General features: G+C 35.2%; 1 protein-coding gene across 2 annotated transcripts in view; it reads left to right on the forward strand.

The window, feature by feature from the left end:
* Nucleotides 1-19,113, forward strand: part of LOC118767118 (shootin-1-like) — a 288,093-nt gene that overhangs the window by 250,339 nt on the left and 18,641 nt on the right. For both annotated transcript variants that reach the window (XM_036511177.1, XM_036511179.1), the window contains one exon: nucleotides 6,858-6,981. In XM_036511177.1, coding sequence (XP_036367070.1) covers nucleotides 6,858-6,981 — 124 coding nt within the window. The remainder of the gene's footprint in view (nucleotides 1-6,857; nucleotides 6,982-19,113) is intronic.

The following is a 19,113-nucleotide window of genomic DNA, read 5'->3' on the forward strand; positions in this document are numbered from 1 at the left end:
GCAAATTACTGAGACCAGTAAAAGTATAAATGCTCAATGTGTCCGTATGTGTTTGTGTATCTGAGTACAACACTTCATTTTGAATTACTTCAGTTGGCTTAGTATCAGGAATATGTACAAGATTTTCTGGTACCTGGCTCAGTGGTTAGAGCATCGGGGTCAAAATCATGAGGTAGTGAGTTCAATTCCCATACCAGACTGTGTGTTGTGTTATTGAGCAAGACACTTTATTTCATGGTGCTCCAGTTCACTCAGCAATAGAAATGAATTGCAATATCATTGGTGCCAAGCTGTATCAGTGTTTGCTTTTCTCTTGGGTAACATCGATAGTGAGGAGAGGGGAGGCTGGCATGCATGGGTGACTGCTGGTTTTCCATAAACAACCTTGCCAGACTTGTGCCTCAGAGGATGACTTTCAAGGTGCAATCCTATGGTTATTTATGACTGAAAGGGATCTTTATTCCTGACTTTTTAAGCCTTTCTTTACAATATTTCTGTTGAAATACACAGTCCTTAATTTTGAAAATAAAGAAGAGTTTAGTAAAATAACATTGTCATTATTAAGTTGGTGTCTTGAACATAAAATTTTGACAAAATATTTATAGACCATTTTAAAACAAGAAGTTTGTATCATAGAGCCATGGCTGGTCTCAGGCAGATTAGTATGAAAAGCTTTGAGGTACGAGTCCATATGTCATCAGCAACACAACAATCTACCAATGGATACAGAAACTTCCACCAAAGACAGTTCCCTTCAAATTACAATCTACAGTTTAAAAAAAAAGAAAGAAATATAGATATTGTAGTTCTAAATCAGCCATGGACAAACTGTGGTCAATGGGTCAGAGGATTTTCTGAATGGCACACCAGTGAAAAATTACTTAGAGCATATCAAGTGTTGGTACCCACCTGATGATGAGCCATGTTTCATGTGGTCCACTTTTTGGAAAAGTTGCTCATGACTGATATGGTGTGTCTATAAAAAAAGAGAAAGAGAAAGCATGATTACAGCTGGAATGTCTTTCATCATAGGTCTGTTTGAAGAGGGCTTAATTAGAGCAAAACAACATGACCAAGAGAGTACCATTGTGATCCTTTGATTTCCAAGAAATAGTGACCAGTTCTGCTTCATATACTTAAAAATAGAAAATATATTTTTGATTTGCAGTTCTAGAAATACAGCATTTAAAAAACTGATAAGAGAATGTGTTTGATCATAATGGAATGTGTTTGATCATAGGTCTGTTGAATCAGAGCTGACCTAATTGTTATGAGCAACAGTTAATCTGAGTAGGAGTAATAAATATTTCATTGGGTTGTATTTAAAAACAAAAATGTTCTCAATATCTTCAAAAATAAATATTAAAATTAAGCAATTTACAAAAATAAATAAAAGATAAGCAAAAACAAAATTAAAAGGAATAATATTACTAAATCTTCTTAAAATACTTCTTTTATATTTTAATGGATAGCAAGTTGACTTTGAATGGAAATTATTAGCAAACAAAATTTCATTTGAATCAGAAGTTTATTGTTGTTGCTAATCCTTGGATTATCTTTTGTTTACAAAATAAATCATTAAATAAAGCATTTACTTAATTAGATGAGTCTCTGAAGAACAGGTAGTTATTTCACACAAGAGAGTAAAAATTCAACATATTGCAATTTAACTTCACACCCCCCACACCCCCACACACATACAAACACACATATACATGCATATATACATATACACATGTACACACACATACACATATGTACACACATGTGCACACACACACACATTCATACACTATACATACACACATGCACATATGCACACATACATACATTTACACATGCACACATACATACACATATATGCATATTAACTCATAAACACACACATGCACACACACACACACACACGCACACACACACACACACAAATAAATACAGTTTGCCTCACTTATGCACTTTTTTATGCTTGTTGTTGTTGGATAACCTTAATTGAGGTCTGATTCATAGTCTAAAGTGTTCCGTTCATGCCCATCAATCCACAGTTTTCAGTTTCTTTGCATTGTCCATTGTATCAAATTCTTTTTTAAGAAGGAACGGTTTGAACATGACCCTACCAGCACAGTCATCTCTTTTACACACCACATCTGATTCCTCTTATGCCTAACTTTTCTTACACGCTGTCAAACATGCATACTGACATTGCACATCCAGTGAAGCATACTGACTTCATTTCTTTCAAGCCTACACATGTCCTCAGCTGTTATAGCCCATGTTTCACTGCCATGCAGTATAGCTGTTTGCATGCAGCCACCAAACAATCTGTCTTTCACTCTGAGAGGCCCTTTGTTGCCAGCAGGGGCAGGACCTCTCTGAACTTTGCCCAGCCTAATCTTATTCTCACAGCCACACTCTCTGAACAACCACCTCCACTACTAACATAGTTGCCTAGATACTGGAAGCTATCTACTACTTCTAGCTTGCCCCCTTCCCCCCACCCCCGCCAGCTGATGGAGTCTATTTTTTGCACATGTTTAGCATATATTATGTTTGTGCACCTTCCACATACAAAAGTTAGTTTTTCTAATAACCTTCCTTTGTTGTTGCTGCACCTTTTTTGTGCTCAAAGCTTACACTGGGTGCATATATCATCATCATCATTTAACGTCCACTCTCCATGCTGGTATGGGTTAGACTGGAGCTGATGGGCTGGGGAGCTGCATCAGGTCCCAGTCTGATAGGCATGGTTTCTACAGTTGGAGGGTGTTCCTAATGCTAACCACTCCAGGAGTGTAATGAGTGCTTTTACATACCACCGACACAGGCACCATTTATATGAAACCAACAACCATGACTACAATTCACAGGTGCCATTTACATGACACAAGCAATGAGCACAACTATGATGCATGGGTGCCATTTACATGGCACCAGCAACAACTACAACTATGACTTTGATTCATGGGTGCTATTAACAAGGCACCAGCAATGGCCCAACTCCAATATTTCATAGGTGCCATTTTCATGGCACTGGCAATGACCGTGATTGCAATTTCACAGGTGCCAATTACATGTCACTGGCATGCCACAACTACAATTTCATTTGACCTGACGAGTCTTCTCAAGTGCAGCATATCTCCAAAACATATCTCAGTCATTTGTCATCACCTTTGAGAGGCCCAACATTCAAAGATCATGCTTCAACACCTCATCCCATGTCTTCCTGGATCTACCTCTTCCACAGGTTCCCTCCACAGTTAGAGACTGGTGCTTCCTTACACAGCTATTCTCAGCCATATGCATCACATGACCATACCAGTGCATCCATCTTTTTTGCATACAACATCTAATGCCCAACTTTTCTCTGTCATATATGCACACTGACATTGAACATCCAGCAAAGCGTACTAGCTTCATTTCTTTCCAGCTTATGCCTGTCCTCAGTGCTCATAGCCCATTTCCCTGCCATGTAGCATAGCTGTTCACATAAGCATTATACTGTCTTCCTTTCATCCTGAGAAAGTGGCTCTTTATTACCAACAGAGATAGGAGCTTTCTGAACTTTTCCCAACCTATTCTTATTCTTGCAGTTATGCTCTTGGAGCATCCACTCCACTACTGATTTGGTCACCTACATAACGAAAGCTATATACTACCTATAGTTTACCCCACTGGCATTGGATGGAGTCTATTTTCTCTATATTTGTAATGTTTATTGTACCTGAGTACCTTCCACACACAAAAATTATTTATATATATATATATAAGGCAAGGCATAAATAATAGTCATTATTTTCCTTTATTGTAATAAATTTGACTTACCGCTGTTTCCAGTAGTCATTATAAGCTTGTTATTGGTAGCTTTACTCAATTGGCCCATCAGTTTGTTGAGAAAAATTGGACAACCTAGGTAATTAATGCTACATTCATCAGAGTCATTTCTGGTCATGACCAAGCAGAACACTGAAGGAATGGTACAGGCATGGGCAGGGGATTTAGAGAAGCAATAAGAATATGTATAAGGTAAGAGGAAGAGAGAGAAAGAGGAAAGGGAAAGAGATGTTATGATTTGGAAAAGAAGGGCTAAAGTGAAGAGAAGGAAAGAAAGGAATAGAGGGAATAAAGGCAGAGAGGCATTCGATATATGCTCTTTTACTCTTTTACTCCTTTACTTGTTTCCGTCATTTGACTGTGACCATGCTGGAGCACCACCTTTAGTCAAGCAAATTGACCCCAGGACTTATTCTTTGTAAGCCTAGTACTTATTCTATCAGTTTCTTTTGCCGAACCGCTAAGTTATGGGGATGTAAGCACATCAGCATTGGTTGTCAAGCAATGTTGGGGGGACAAACACAGACACACAAACATACACACACTCACACACACACACACACACACACATATATATATATATATATATATATATATATTATATATATATATATATATATATATATATATATATATATATGTATATATATATATATATATATATATATATACATATATACGATGGGCTTCTTTCAGTTTCCATCTACCAAATCCACTCAAAGGGTTTTGGTCAGCCCGAGGCTATAGTAGAAGACATTTGCCCAAGGTGCCACACAGTGGGACTGAACCCAGAACCATGTGGTTAGTAAGCAAGCTACCTACCACACAGCCACTCCTACGCCTATATATAAAAAATGTATGTGTGTGTGTGTGTGTGTGTGTGTGTATGTATGTATGTATAAAGCCACAAAAGACAGAGAAATAGTTTGATGAAATTTTATTTAACAAGAAAATTCTAATTTCATGATAAATTGTTTTGTAACTTAAAAATATGTAATTAATTTATATTATTATATTTAATAATAAATCAATTACTTCCATACCTGCATTAATGCAAAATGCAAAAAATCCTTCAAAATAATACAGAATTTAAGCTATATATACTCACACACACATATATTTGTATTTATAAAAATCAATATAAGTACATGGCTATCTTTTTGGACACATTTCTTTCTCAGTTACAAGCTTGTCCTCATTAACATGCTTTTCAAGCCCCACTTAGAGAGAAGTGAATTTGTTGAAAGATGGGTAAAATTGGCAAGCATGACTCAAAAAAAGGTCCAACTGATAGAAGGCATCTGTAAATCAAGGGGAAACTGCTGGCAAAGGGTATTTACCCATGGTAGTTTGGATAATACTGGAAATTATTGGCTTTGTGTGATACTCCTTATCTCTAAGGACTCTTTCTATATCTTGTGTATTCCATTCTATCTATTCTCAACCATTCTTTCTTTCTGTCACCCACATTTAATGTAAACCTACACATGCGCAGGAGTGGCTGTGTGGTAAGTAGCTTGCTAACCAACCACATGGTTCCGGGTTCAGTATAGGTGCAGGAGTGGCTGTGTGGTAAGTAGCTTGCTAACCAATTACATGGTTCCGGGTTCAGTCCCACTGCGTGGCACCTTGGGCAAGTGTCTTCTACTATAGCTTCGGGCCAACCAATGCCTTGTGAGTGGATTTAGTAGACGGAAACTGAAAGAAGCCTGTCGTATATATGTATATATATATATGTATGTGTGTGTGTTTGTGTGTCTGTGTTTGTTCCCCCTAGCATTGCTTGACAACCGATGCTGGTGTGTTTACGTCCCCGTCACTTAGCGGTTCGGCAAAAAGAGACCGATAGACTAAGTACTGGGCTTACAAAAAGAATAAGTCCCGGGGTCGAGTTGCTCGACTAAAGGCGGTGCTCCAGCATGGCCGCAGTCAAATGACTGAAACAAGTAAAAGAGTAAAGAGAGAGTATGCACATATTCCTACTGTGTTTTGTAACCAGTCTATGCAACATCTGTTCATCTATTGTCCTTGTGGCAATACAAAGAAAAATGCAATTTCACTGAATCATTGAAACTTTGGATAAAATGCCTCCTTGTATTTGTTCCAGCTCTTTATATTCTGAGTTCAAATGTTAACTGAGATCAACACTGGCTTTCATCTTTCCAAAGTTGATAAAATAAAGTACCAGTTGATTACTTGGGTCAATTTAATTGACTAAACCTCCCCTCCTTTCTCAAAACTCTTCCCTTTGTACCTTTCTTGGAGTATTAAAATGTTGATCTCATCATTATCAAGTTTTTTTTTTTTTTTGATTTCATCTTTTTTTTTTAACCTCAGAATACTTTTCTGACTGAAAGCTTTTTTTTTTTTCATCTTATTTTATTGAGGATTATTTTCAATTTTCTATTTCATCTTTTTTTTTGTAGAATCTTTTCTTCTCACAATTTTTTTTTTTTTACTTTACTTCTTTTCTCTCATCTCTTCATATCTCTTCGTCATTACTGTTATTTCTCTCATATTTTCCTATTCCTGGCCTCTATTATTGCTTTCTTCTTTCTTCTGCTTTTCTTTTCTTCTTATTCATTTTGTCACCTTCCATTTTTCTTTTCTTTAATATTAGCTTTCTTATTTTACCTTCTTTTATCATCATCTTTTTCTCCTACACTTCTCCCTTCCCATTAATTCTTCTCCCTTCTTCTTCTCCTTCTCCTTCTCCTTCTTCTTCTTTTTCTTCTTCTTCTTCTTCTTCTGTCGTCATCTATTCTATTCTTTCCTCCTCTCTTTTTGCCCTTCTACTCCATTTTTGCTCTTTTTCTTTCTACTTTTTCTCTGCCCCTCCCTCACTTCCTCTCTCTCTCTCCCTCTCTCTCTCTCCCTCTCTCTCTCTCTCTCTCTCTCTCTCTCTCTCTCTCTCTCTCTCTCTCTCTCTCTCTCTCTCTCTCTCTCTCTCTCTCTCTCTCTCTCTCTCTCTCTTTCTCTCTCTTTTTCTTTCTTATATTCTTTCCATCTCATTCTATATTCTTTAACAGTTCTGACTACCAAGGCAGATGTTGAAGCTAAAAAAGACAAACAACTTCAACGGCAACAATATTTCGAAGAGTTTAAATCCAACTTTATGGAAGGTTTCACCGAATCCTTCAAACAAATTGTTTGGTAAGATATACTTCTCTCTACCCCACCCACCTCTTCTAACATTCTAATATTTAATTTTCATTGAAGTTTAGAATTTTTAAACATCAATGAAATATGGATTCAAAATATTTCAAATAAAAATCTTTTGCTTGCTTCATAGAATAGATTGAAAAATTTTTTCCAAAAAATGTTTTTTTAATCCTATTCTGTTTTTAACATCCATAATCCAAACTATTGTGAATCAGTCATTCAGAATCAACAAAAAAAATATTGTCATCATCACCATCATCATCATTATTTTCTTCTTCTTCTTCTTCTTCTTCTTCTTCTTATTATTATTATTATTATTATTATTATTATTATTATTATTGTTGTTATTATTATTATTATTGTTTTCCACCACCACCATCATCATCACTACTGATTAAAATAACATTGAATACCCCAATTTTGTTGGTTCAAAAGTAGAGAAAGAAAGGAGAAATAGAGAAATATATCATTGTACCAAAAGCACATAATTGAATTTCTTTTCAAAAGATGGTTTTGTTATTTAGAATATTTAGCATGTTTGTTTTTATTGAATTTTTATAGTTTACATTCTTTTTTTTAATATTTATTTTTAACCTATAAATGGAATTCTTCATTTTATAATCCTGAACAATTGCTATTCAAGAATATTTGAATAGTGTAAGAAGAAATAATTTTTTATTTGTAGCTTGTTTTTCTTTTTTTCTCTTTTTTTGTGGTATTAGTGAGAGGTAGGGCGACTTCATTGTTTTTGTTTCTTTTTATAGAACTATTATGATTACTTTGTTATCTATGGAGAAATCAAACTATAAATATTAGATGTTTTATTATTGAAGAAGTATCTAAAATTATACCCTTTTGATTTATAAAAGCTAATAATTGGAGAAAACTATTGGAAAATATTGTTATGTGTTTCTTCAGAATCCATATATTCAACCAAATATCTTTGGAAACAGGAAGAAATGATAGAACCATAGACCAAATGGCATACAGTAGTATTTCAGTTGTTTCATTACTATATATTTTAAGTTAAGTTCAAATCCTGTTAATCATTCAACTTTACCTTTCATCTTCTCAAGGCTTGATAAACATCCCACCACTAATATACCAAAGTCAATTTCAGTAATTATGTGACTTCCTTACAAAATAACTAGCCTTGTGACTGCTCAAGCAAAATCAATGCTTTAAGAAAGAAGAAAATTAATTCATATTTTTCATATATTTTCAAGTAGTGGTAGCGGTGATGGCAGTGGCAGTGGTGGGTTGTGAATGGGTGATGGGGCACAGATGTTATGGTTGTTATCATTATTTCAAAATTTATTGAAAATGAGATAAAACACCTCTACAACATTAACACATAGAAAACATAATAAAGAAAATAAGACAGACAACATGCTTAGAGAATTCACAAGTAACACATTCAACTAGTGAAAAGAAAATATGGTGTATAAGTGATTCATTATGGATTTTGCCAGTTCTGACTGGTTCCCTGTCTCTCTCCAATAATCTATAAATCACCCAAAACAATGTACCAAGTATCATCACAAAACAATGTCAAAACAAACTAAAACTGAAAACCTCATTGACATGTCAGGGACTTAGTTTGCTTCCAAAGCATGCTCTAAACCTCAAAATCATTGCCACTCTATGTGCAGTCCTCACCAAACAACTATATCTATAATATAGGTTTTTGCAATCATTTTCGTACGTTTGTAATTCAATTTCATAATCAGGTAATTCAAAGTCGCAAAAAAATTTAGCGCCATGAAGCTAGTCATTCAAATTCATTTTCTTATCATGCAACTTTGCACTTCATTCAAAGAATTTAACATTTACACCATTCAAATTGAAATGCCCATCGAGAGCATTCAAATGAGTCAGAAGGCAAGGAAGCATCATTTCAAACATTCAAATTCGCACATGTACATTCAAGTTCAAAATAAGTTTATTCAATTTAGCACTAATTTTACATGTGTGTTTTTACTCGCAGACTAAGAAGTGAATGTTAAAAATGACAAATTTAAACAACATATTTTGTCATGCAAATTTTATTGTTTTTATATCTACAAGGATAAAATAAACTACATGATTCTTCTGTCCGCAAAAATCTTTTTCATTGCAACATTCATAACTGGTCAGTATCAGTTGCATTTTATATCCCTTTCTTTTATACTGACTTGTAATCATAGAGTAAGGTGCATGCATATAGCAGTCAAATTCATACTCAGTTCTTGATCTATATAATTTTTCAACATTTTGTCACAACATTATTTCTATAGCCTATTGTGTGTGTGCGCGCATTGTGTGTCTGTGTGTGTGTGTGCGCGCGCGTGTGTGCGCGCGCGCGTGTGCATGTGCGTGTGTGTCTTTATGGCTGTGTTTGTCCCTCACAATGGCTTGGCAATGAATGTCAGTGTGTTTATGTCCCAGTAACTTTGCAGCTCAGCAAAAGAGACTGCTGGAATAAGTACCAGGGTTAAAAACGAAATAATGCCAGGGTTGGTTCATTCAACTAAAAATTCTTCAAGGCAGTGCTGCCCCAGCATGACCACAGTTTGATGACTGAAACAAGTAAATGATAAAAGATACCAATTCAGAGAATGTGTAACTGATTTCTGACTTTGGCACAGGCACTATAATACACACAAGCACACATTCAAGTAAATCGTGAGCAAAGCTAAATTTCTTTCTATACTGATTAGGAATAAGTAAAACATGTCTTCTGGCAAGTTTAAATGGTCTTGTTTTAATAAAATAGCAAAATCTCTTTAAGCTCCACAAATTTGTTTCAGAAGAAATTTGCCAAAATAAAACTATTAAAATGTAGTGTCCGTGTCCGTGTGTGTGTGTCTGTGCCTCTGTGTGTTGTGTCTGTGTGTGTCCATGTGTGTGTCTGTGTTTGTGTCCATGTATGTGTGTGTCCATGTGTATGTGTGTGTGTGTGTGTGTATTCATTTGTATGTGCACAATCATTATATATAGACTTGATATTATTAATTTACTAGAAATTTACTAAAATTGAAGAAAACAAGGAGCAGTGTATAATATCAGATAAGAAGAAGAGAAGCTAGATACCAAGTACACTTAGCACAGAGGGAAGTTGAAAGTAAGAAGTCTGCCAACACATTCTGCACTCAAATGGTCAGAGATGTGAGGTGTTCCAAATTGCAAAACAGTGCATCACTATGAATGAAGATTTCAATGGTTAAGTGTGTATATGGAATGATTGCACTCATGCTCACTGACACTAAAAAGAAAGAGGAATGAATTTGCTATTACAAGAAATAAGGAAAATATATTGGAAAGAAAAATCAGTGCAATAAAGGATATGAAGGCTGGGAAAACAGCTGAAGCATGAAGGATTGTTGCTGAGTTGCTGAAAATTTTTGGCAAAGTTGGATAAATAGGCAAATAAATAGTACATGGAAGTGCAATATCCAATGATTGGCATTGCAATCCAGTCATTAAGTGCAACAAAGATAGAGAAGGTACTCTAAAAAGAAACAACTCCAATGACATTCAATTGATGGACTAAATTATGAAAATAACAGGAAAAGTTATAGCACATCTGATTAAGAAGAGTATTAGTTTAGCCAAAATGCAATTGAAATTTGTGCCAGGATGAAATAAAATCCCATTTTTATGAGATTTGTTCCTCTGTTGAGGAATGACTTGTAAGAGTCATGCATGCAGAGATACAGTCAACAAAGTAAGACTGTGCAATGGGTGCAATGAAGAATTTGGTGTGTGGGTAAGGGCCTATTGGGGCTTGGTTCTCTGTCTTCTTCTATCTATTCTAATTCTCTACCCCATAATAGAGGAGTTTAAAGCTGGTTGTTTGTGAGAAATACTGTATACCAATGACCTACTTTGCAAAGCTAAATTCATTGAAGAATCCAAGAACAAAATTCCCAAAAATTGTAGTCTACAATGAAGAAATGTTAAGTAATCTAAGAAAAAAATAAAAGACCCTGCTGCCACTGAAAAAGTGACTATTTGGAAAGAGGTCATCTGATAGTAACAGATCTAAAAGTCACCATGTTAAAAAGTGGCTATATACAGAGAAGGCATCAGCAGAAAGTCTCTACTATGCAGTAGCATCACATGTAAGATGAAAAAAAACAAAATCCTATCCAAGTAGTAGATGGAGACAGAGTAATTAGCATTCTGTGCACACATAAAATGAGTTCTTGCACATTCGTTAGAGGTTCCTTCGAAATACATAACAGCTTCTGTTAACAAAGTGACATAATTTGCCATGGAGTTAAATGCTGTGAAAGAAACGTAGCCAAAATAAAGATGGACAGAAAATGTTGTGAGGGAGGCTATTATTTCAAAGTGAATGGAAGATTGCATAACATGTATATATACGATGCAATACTGCATGATAGCAAAATATGGGCATTTAATGCAGAGAGTGTATAAAAGTGGGAAAGATGTTGAACACATACTGCACTTGATATATAATGTTAGTGTACAATAACAACGACCAACTGCAAACGAATAAGCTGAAGAAAAAACTTGGTATGAGAGCAGATGTTACATACAAAAGCTGAGAGAGCACTTGCCTAGTCATGAAATCCAGTTGAGAAAGGAGTGACAAATTGATCCAACTGGATGACAACAGTGGAAGTGGATGGAATGGGTTTGAGTAAAGGATTGCTTGATCAGAGCTGAGCCTTGGCTAAACAGCAACCATCAACAACTTCTGTCAATAAGCAATACCATATATATATTTATCTGATAATATTCTTTTTACCTAATCATAAAAATATAAATTACAAATATCTATATGGAAACTATGCAACTGAAAAATCTCTAGTAGTAGTAGTAGTAGTAGTAGTAGTAGTAGTAGTAATAGTAGTAGTAGTAGTAGTAGTAGTAGTTGTAGTTTCTGTTTATCCCAGGTTGAGTTTGAATTAATAGAGCTATAATCAAAGGAATTCCAGCTGTTCCATTTTTGGTGGGGGGAGGAATTCCACCACGTTTCGTAGTTCTCTATCTCGACAGCTCCTTTGTAGGATCCAGTGGCTAAAGACATCATCAGGAGGAGCCATGTCTGGTTTTGGCCCCTATTAGAAATGTATCTAGAAATACGATCACCTAATGTGACCTCATCCTTTTTTAAAGACAGCAGTGTGTTGTTTGAGGGAGATTTGTCATGCAAAAATACCTCTAATATTTCACAAACAAGAGGCTAATCTTCTCATAGACATAGCTTCTCTCATAAAACAAATTAAACACAGACTACAAACTAATGAAATACTTGTTAATTTCACAGTGTTGCCAGAGAATTTTACCACATCACTGTACCTATTTATAGGTAGTGATGAATTACAGCACTTCACAGCTAGGTGATCTCAGCCATTGAGAACTAAATTGTTCTCATTGTTGTTTAAACTTTGGACAGGCATGATGGAGCAAACCTATTATAGACACATTCTCACCATGACCATCCCAATTAATTTACAGAGTTCATTTAGAACAACTTTATCGTATGTATCCTTTCTTGTTTGCTTTTAAGGTTGTGATTTGAAGGAATTTGGCTGCTATTTTTATCATAAATGCTCTCCTAGTTTCTTATAAGTTGTGAAGGAATTTAGTCACATGTTATTCCAATATTTTGTCTTGTAGAAGAGAATTGAAGTACAAAGAATAAATTGCTATTTTAAATGGAACACAAATTGGATGAAGCTCAAAATTTCTGAGCAAGAGCAGAAAGATAAAAACCATCCACATCAGATAGAATGTAAAAGAGAGTTAAGAGTTGAAGGTTCTATTTCAGAAAAGGTTGGAGTCTTCATGCAGAAGAAAATATTTCATAAGCTTAGTCATCTTGATACGAAAACTAAATCCTCCCCCACCAGTCACCAAATCCTCAAAATATAAATTCTTCTTTAAGAGCTAAACATCCTAAAAGTATATTTTTTGCTCTTAATCAATAATGCTATATTCTTCATCTTCCATATAGTATCTCTTCAAGTATCATATTCTATGTTGAAATTTCTCTCTGACAGCGTTATTGCTGAGATGAAAACTATATTTGTATATATCACATTCTATTTAAAGAATTTACCAATACATGCTTATATAAAGTGTTTAATTGTTTCTTCTCATTTGCTTGCATTTTATTCTATTTTATTTATTTATTTATTTATTTTTTTTGCTGAAAGATTTTCTTTTTCAATGCACAAACACTATTTAAGTAACTACTGTTAAGGCAAAATATATAGGCCAAGATATATAGGCCAAACATCAAGCTGGATACTCAAGTGTTCAGATTTCAAATCCAGCTGGAGCTGATTTTTGTCTTTGATCAAATAAAGATCAATAAATTAATTACTTATTCAATTCAATAGCTAGATCAGTATGCTAAGATCAAATGCTGACTGGCTAAGACCAAATTGCTAAACCAAATGGCTAAGACCAAATAGCTAAGACCAATTGCTGACTGGCTAACTTAATAGCATTTAAGCAGTTAAAATGATATATTGACTCAGTGTGATTTACGATATGCAATCAAAATAACAGCAGTTAAATAGGTACAAGATCAGCAGTCAAAAGAACAGGAGTTCAAGTCTTGGCACTGACATATCATTTTCATTAGCCGTGCTGGCAAATTCTTGATTTCTGAGGCTACATTGGAAGCAGGTACTGTGAGAAGGAATATAATTTTCAGCTGTGAGCAGTGACAGGGAATTAATAAGTGTTTAATTGGCTTAAAGTGTTGAATTCGATTCCTTTATAGGAAAAACACTACCAACCATAGACTAATATGGAGAAAGATTTAACTTCCATTTCTATATTTTAAATCATGCTTTTTGTAAATAATCGTGTCACAGGTTTTCAATAGAACAAGATTCTGTTGCATCAATCATCAGTTCACTATACATTTATAGGCACGGGAGTAAGTACGTGTGTCTATGTAACTCAAGTGGAACATAATGCAACAAAGTATTTTTGTTTGATTGTGACCTAAAGATTTTTCATGAGACTGAGTATGGTATCCTATCGTCTCTTAGCTGCCAGACGTGATTAGCCAGTGATGTTATGTATCTCCTTTCCAGAACTCTGAAGGAAGACCTGTGGTTGGAGATACACTACTTGAACGAGTTCCCAGAACACCCAATATATCTCCATGGATGTGTATTGTCAGTGCTGTACCTGTTGGTGGTGTTGTTGTTGCTGCTAACATTGTTGTTGATGGAACTGGGATTACTTGTGTTGGCGTCACTGGAGGTGGTTGCATCAGTAATGTTATTGCCACTGCCAGTTATGGTGAAGGCAATAGGGGAGCAAGCAGGCATACACTAGACAGGCTTTGGAAAGACTTAATCAGCATGCTTGGAATTGAAAATCACCATAGGGACCAACCTTACAACAGAGTTCCAGAAAGGAGATATGTAACACCACTGGCAACTAAGAGACGATGGGATCCCAAACTCAATCTCATGGAAAATCCTTGAGATCTCAGGCCCCTACATCAACGGGATGAAATGAAATGTTGCAAGTTATGCATAGCTGAATGTGCAAGAATCCTGAAAGACTCACTCAAACCAGGGAACATCCTCAACTCCAGGACGGAGATTTTCAGGCCTTGCTTACATTTTAGGAGGTTCCTGCTAGCCTTTTGGAGCCCACAGGATGTGGCACAACTGGAAGTTGAAAGCCAATAGCAAAGAGACATAATCCCCATCTGTTTACTTTAATTAGCAAGGTTTTTCCCCCTCCATTTTTAGAAGAGGTCATAGGCCAACAGGTTATGGGTAGGAAACCTAAGGTAATCCCATAAACCAGCCTTCACCATTTTTAAAAATATATATGTATATAAAAGCGGACGTTAAATGATGATGATGATGATGATGATGATGTATAATCAGCACTTTAACATCCGCTTCTCCCTGTATGTATGTATGTATGTATGTATATGTCACTAAATTGAGCAAAAAGTCGAAACAACTCAATAACCAACAAAAGCACTAATTTGATGAGCTGACAAGGGAGATAAGTTCCCTATGGTACCAGATACAGCCAAACTGTTGATGATTTCACATTTGATGCTTAATGCAACATAATGCTCATAAGTGATTCTCAGCACACCTAGGGTTAGGCACATCTTACCTTGTCTGCTTATAAGGTTTCCATTGAAATCATACATTGATTTCAAAAACGATAAAAATGAAAATTATAAATGGGTGGCTAGTTCACAATTTTACAGCCTAAAGGCAGAAATATATATTCGTCACTAAAGTGAATAAGGGCACTAGTCAGCACTAGTATTGCTAGAAATTAGAGTCAGAACAACTCGATAGCCAACAAAAACACTATCATAATGAGCCACCCCACCTTTGCCTTTAGTGTTAAGGCCAGAATATCTATGCTTTCCTTTGTTCTGCTTCAAAAACATTACGCTAAGTCCAGTACTTTTAGGAAAATATTCAGCCTCCAATGTATTAAATTTTCCTACTCCATCACAAATAACATTGCCAGTATAATCCGATGACTTAACAATAAGAAACTAAGTAACCAGCGATTAGTTAACTTTACTCATACTAATACAACACAATCTAATCCCCCATCCCCACCACCCATAATCCTTACCAATACTGACCCTCACACCACCAGCCCTAATCCTAATATTCCACCTAATACCCTTAACCAACCTCGCGATTTGGTTATACTCACCACTAAAATAGGCAATTATAGGAATGATATCATGAGACATGATAGGCAACATCCCCTTGAATGGCTCCCTCACCACCCCAAAAAATACCAATCCTAAAGCTGTGGCAGATAATGCATATAACACCAGGTTAACTACAGGTACTCATAAATCCACCAACTCCACTTTAGAACCTTCTAGAATCATATGCAGCTGTAAACGTCCCACCTCCTGTCCCTTAGTATATGCCTCACAAAAACTGCTGAATATAAAAATACGTTATCCACAGAAGACTGCAAGTATGTATATATCAGCTCGTGCAGCACCACCTTTAAAATCAGAGTTGATAACTACTATTCTAGCTTTAAATCTCGAGTGAAAATGAACAGCACATCTTTATCTTGGCCCATTCATAAACTAAAACAAAACTCAGTTCTAGACAATGTAAAATGGTCCGTCGTTACCCAAGCCAAACAGTATAATGATTATAACAACAAATGTGATCTCTGCATCACAGAAGTCTTACTTGTTATGCAATACAGCTATTGCCTTAGTAAATGGAGCAATCTAATTCTTGATTGCAAACAATCATTTCCTAACTAATCCTCTTGCATTCCTACCCCACCTCACTTGAAGCTCTTTTATAAATTTATAACATGAAATGTTTTTAGCTACCCTTATATTTTCTTAACTTTGTGATTGCCTTACATCTTCCTCACTGCACATGAGAATAAACAGGCATGTACTTTTCCATTACTGACCCTTTTATTTCTAGCCATCTGGCTTGCCAGTCCTCAATCAAACTGTCCAACCCATGCCAGCATGGAAAGCGGACGTTAGACAATGATGATGATGATGATTCCTTCCTATTTTGTTTTTGCACTCAGTTCATCATTCATTTTAAATTATATCTCCTGCAAGTTAACTTGGCATTCCTTAATGACAATTTAATCTTCATATGATTAAAGTATCTTCAGCCTGATGAGTAGCTAGTGGAGTACCCTTCATTTGGGTAATTATTACTTCCAAAGATCTGCTAGCTAGGAAACATATGTAGCCTAGATTATACCTGCTTCATTCCCTCTATTTGGATATATATACATATATATATATATATATATATATATATATATATATATATATATATATATATAATATATATATATATATACTCTTTTACTTGTTTCAGTCATTTGACTGTGGCCAAGCTGGAGCACTGCCTTTAGTCGAGCAAATCGACCCCGGGACTTATTCTTTGTAAGTCCAGTACTTATTCTATCGGTCTCTTTTGCCGAACCAGCATCGGTTGTCAAGCAATGCTAGGTGGACAAACACAGACACACAAACATATACACACACACCTATATATATATACATATATACGACAGGCTTCTTTCAGTTTCCATCTACCAAATCCATTCACAAGGCATTGGTCGGCCCGGGGCTATAGCAGAAGACACTTGCCCAAGATGCCACGCAGTGGGACTGAACCCAGAACCATGTGGTTATATATATATATATCACATTTGTATACAAAGATATACCAACCAAAAGCACATCTTAATTCATACAAAACTGAGGTAAATCTAAAGTGTTTCATAAAAATTTAATGATTTCAGAGCTATGACAATCATCTATGAAATATAAATGCAACAGAATTGTAAGACAAAAGTTACCTCAAATAAAACAGAATCGTCAAATAACTTAATTGTTAACTATGTATAGTTTCAACAAGTTATTTTCTTCTGTCTTTAGCTGGATTTGCACTACAATAGCTATAGTGGAAGTTATATAAATAGTCTAGCTTCATATAGCAAGAACTAGCTACCAGTCATTGTATGACCTTCTGTGTAACAAGAAGTAAGGATGAATCACTCATTAAATGGAATTGCATTGAAAACATCTTCCCTTAGAAAGTTCATTTAAGGGCTTTAAAGTATTCAACTGCTATAGTAATAAATTTATAAATGAAAAATCTTACAATCAACAAAAAATAATGTAATATACAAGGCTTGTAGATGTACGAGTGCCAATCAAGAATGTGTTCATAGTTTATACAAAATTTTGAAAAATGGTTAATGAAATATCTAACAATTTCAGGGATTTGATAATTGTCTACAAAATAGAAATGTGATAGAATACTAAATGCATGTATGTATATAGGCATATTTGTATATATATTTATGTATATTATGTAGTAAATTAGAATAATATAGTCAAGTGGGATAAAATCTGACCTAAATTGAAACTATGGCAAATGATACTTCTCTTTTTCATAAACAGTTGTTGTTTATGGATGTCCAGTATATCTGATCAGTTTAATTAATTTACACATGCAATGCTAGCTTAAATCTATACGTTTATTCTGTTGAACATTGTACAAGAAAAGAAAATGGCTATCACTAATGCATCAGTAATACATTGCCAACATGTAACACAGACGTTAAATATTGATGATGAGGATGATGATGATGATGATGATGATGATGACGACGACGACGATGATAGCTGTGTCAACTCACAGACAAAAATGACCGTCACTGACATTTTTTTATCCTGGATATTAAAGATAGTGGCAGTCAGTAATGCCCATGCTGGAGTTAACAACTTGCACAACACTACTAAGTCTCTCACCTCCACAGCCAGTTAGATCAGAAGCAAGATCTCAGACTATGCAATGAGGCAAGGATTATTTGGGATTATTGTTCAGTTAAGATCTCTAAAAAAAGACTAGGGGTCTCTCACTTCCAGCTGTAGAGTGGCCCTTGACTCTACAGTGTTCATATGTCTTTTGGTGGGTTTTGTTCTTTCATCCTGTAAGGTATCCATGAAAACCACCTTCCTTACAAAGCACACATACATACATCAATATGTGTATAGAGGACTGTTCATTCCCCTGGATAATGAATACTATCCCCTATAATTATTGCCATTAATGTAAGCCTGGTAAAAGAAATGGTGGTTTTGTTTGAGTAAATGCAAAGGATCAACCTTTTTTGAAAAGACTGCAGCAGTAATCAAACAATGAAATGCAAATCATGTGGAAAAATTACTATGCATACACTGTGGTGTCAAAAGAACTAGAAGTCAGTAGATCACGGAACTATTGCGAATAATTGCAGTGGACTTTTAAATTGAACCAGTTCTACAGAAAAGCTAGGGAAGAACCTTCAATAGGTTACATAAGGAAACTTGAAGAATATTGGAATAATAAATAACCAGCATTCTCAAATTTTTCAGCAAAACAATTATGCCAGAAAGTTGCATTTGCTGAAAAGAAATATGTCACTTTACCAAACAAAATCACTCTGTCAAAATGCACAAATGATAATATTTTTAATAACAACACAATAATCTTTTTCCATGATGTGCCAGTGAACAATAAGAAATACAACCAAGATGAACACAGCAAATAACAAACTGCCACCACTACACAGACATGTAACAACTACTTATGATCCTAC

The sequence above is a fragment of the Octopus sinensis genome, linkage group LG19, assembly GCF_006345805.1.
Source record: "Octopus sinensis linkage group LG19, ASM634580v1, whole genome shotgun sequence".
NCBI classification, from domain to species: Eukaryota; Metazoa; Mollusca; class Cephalopoda; order Octopoda; family Octopodidae; genus Octopus; species Octopus sinensis.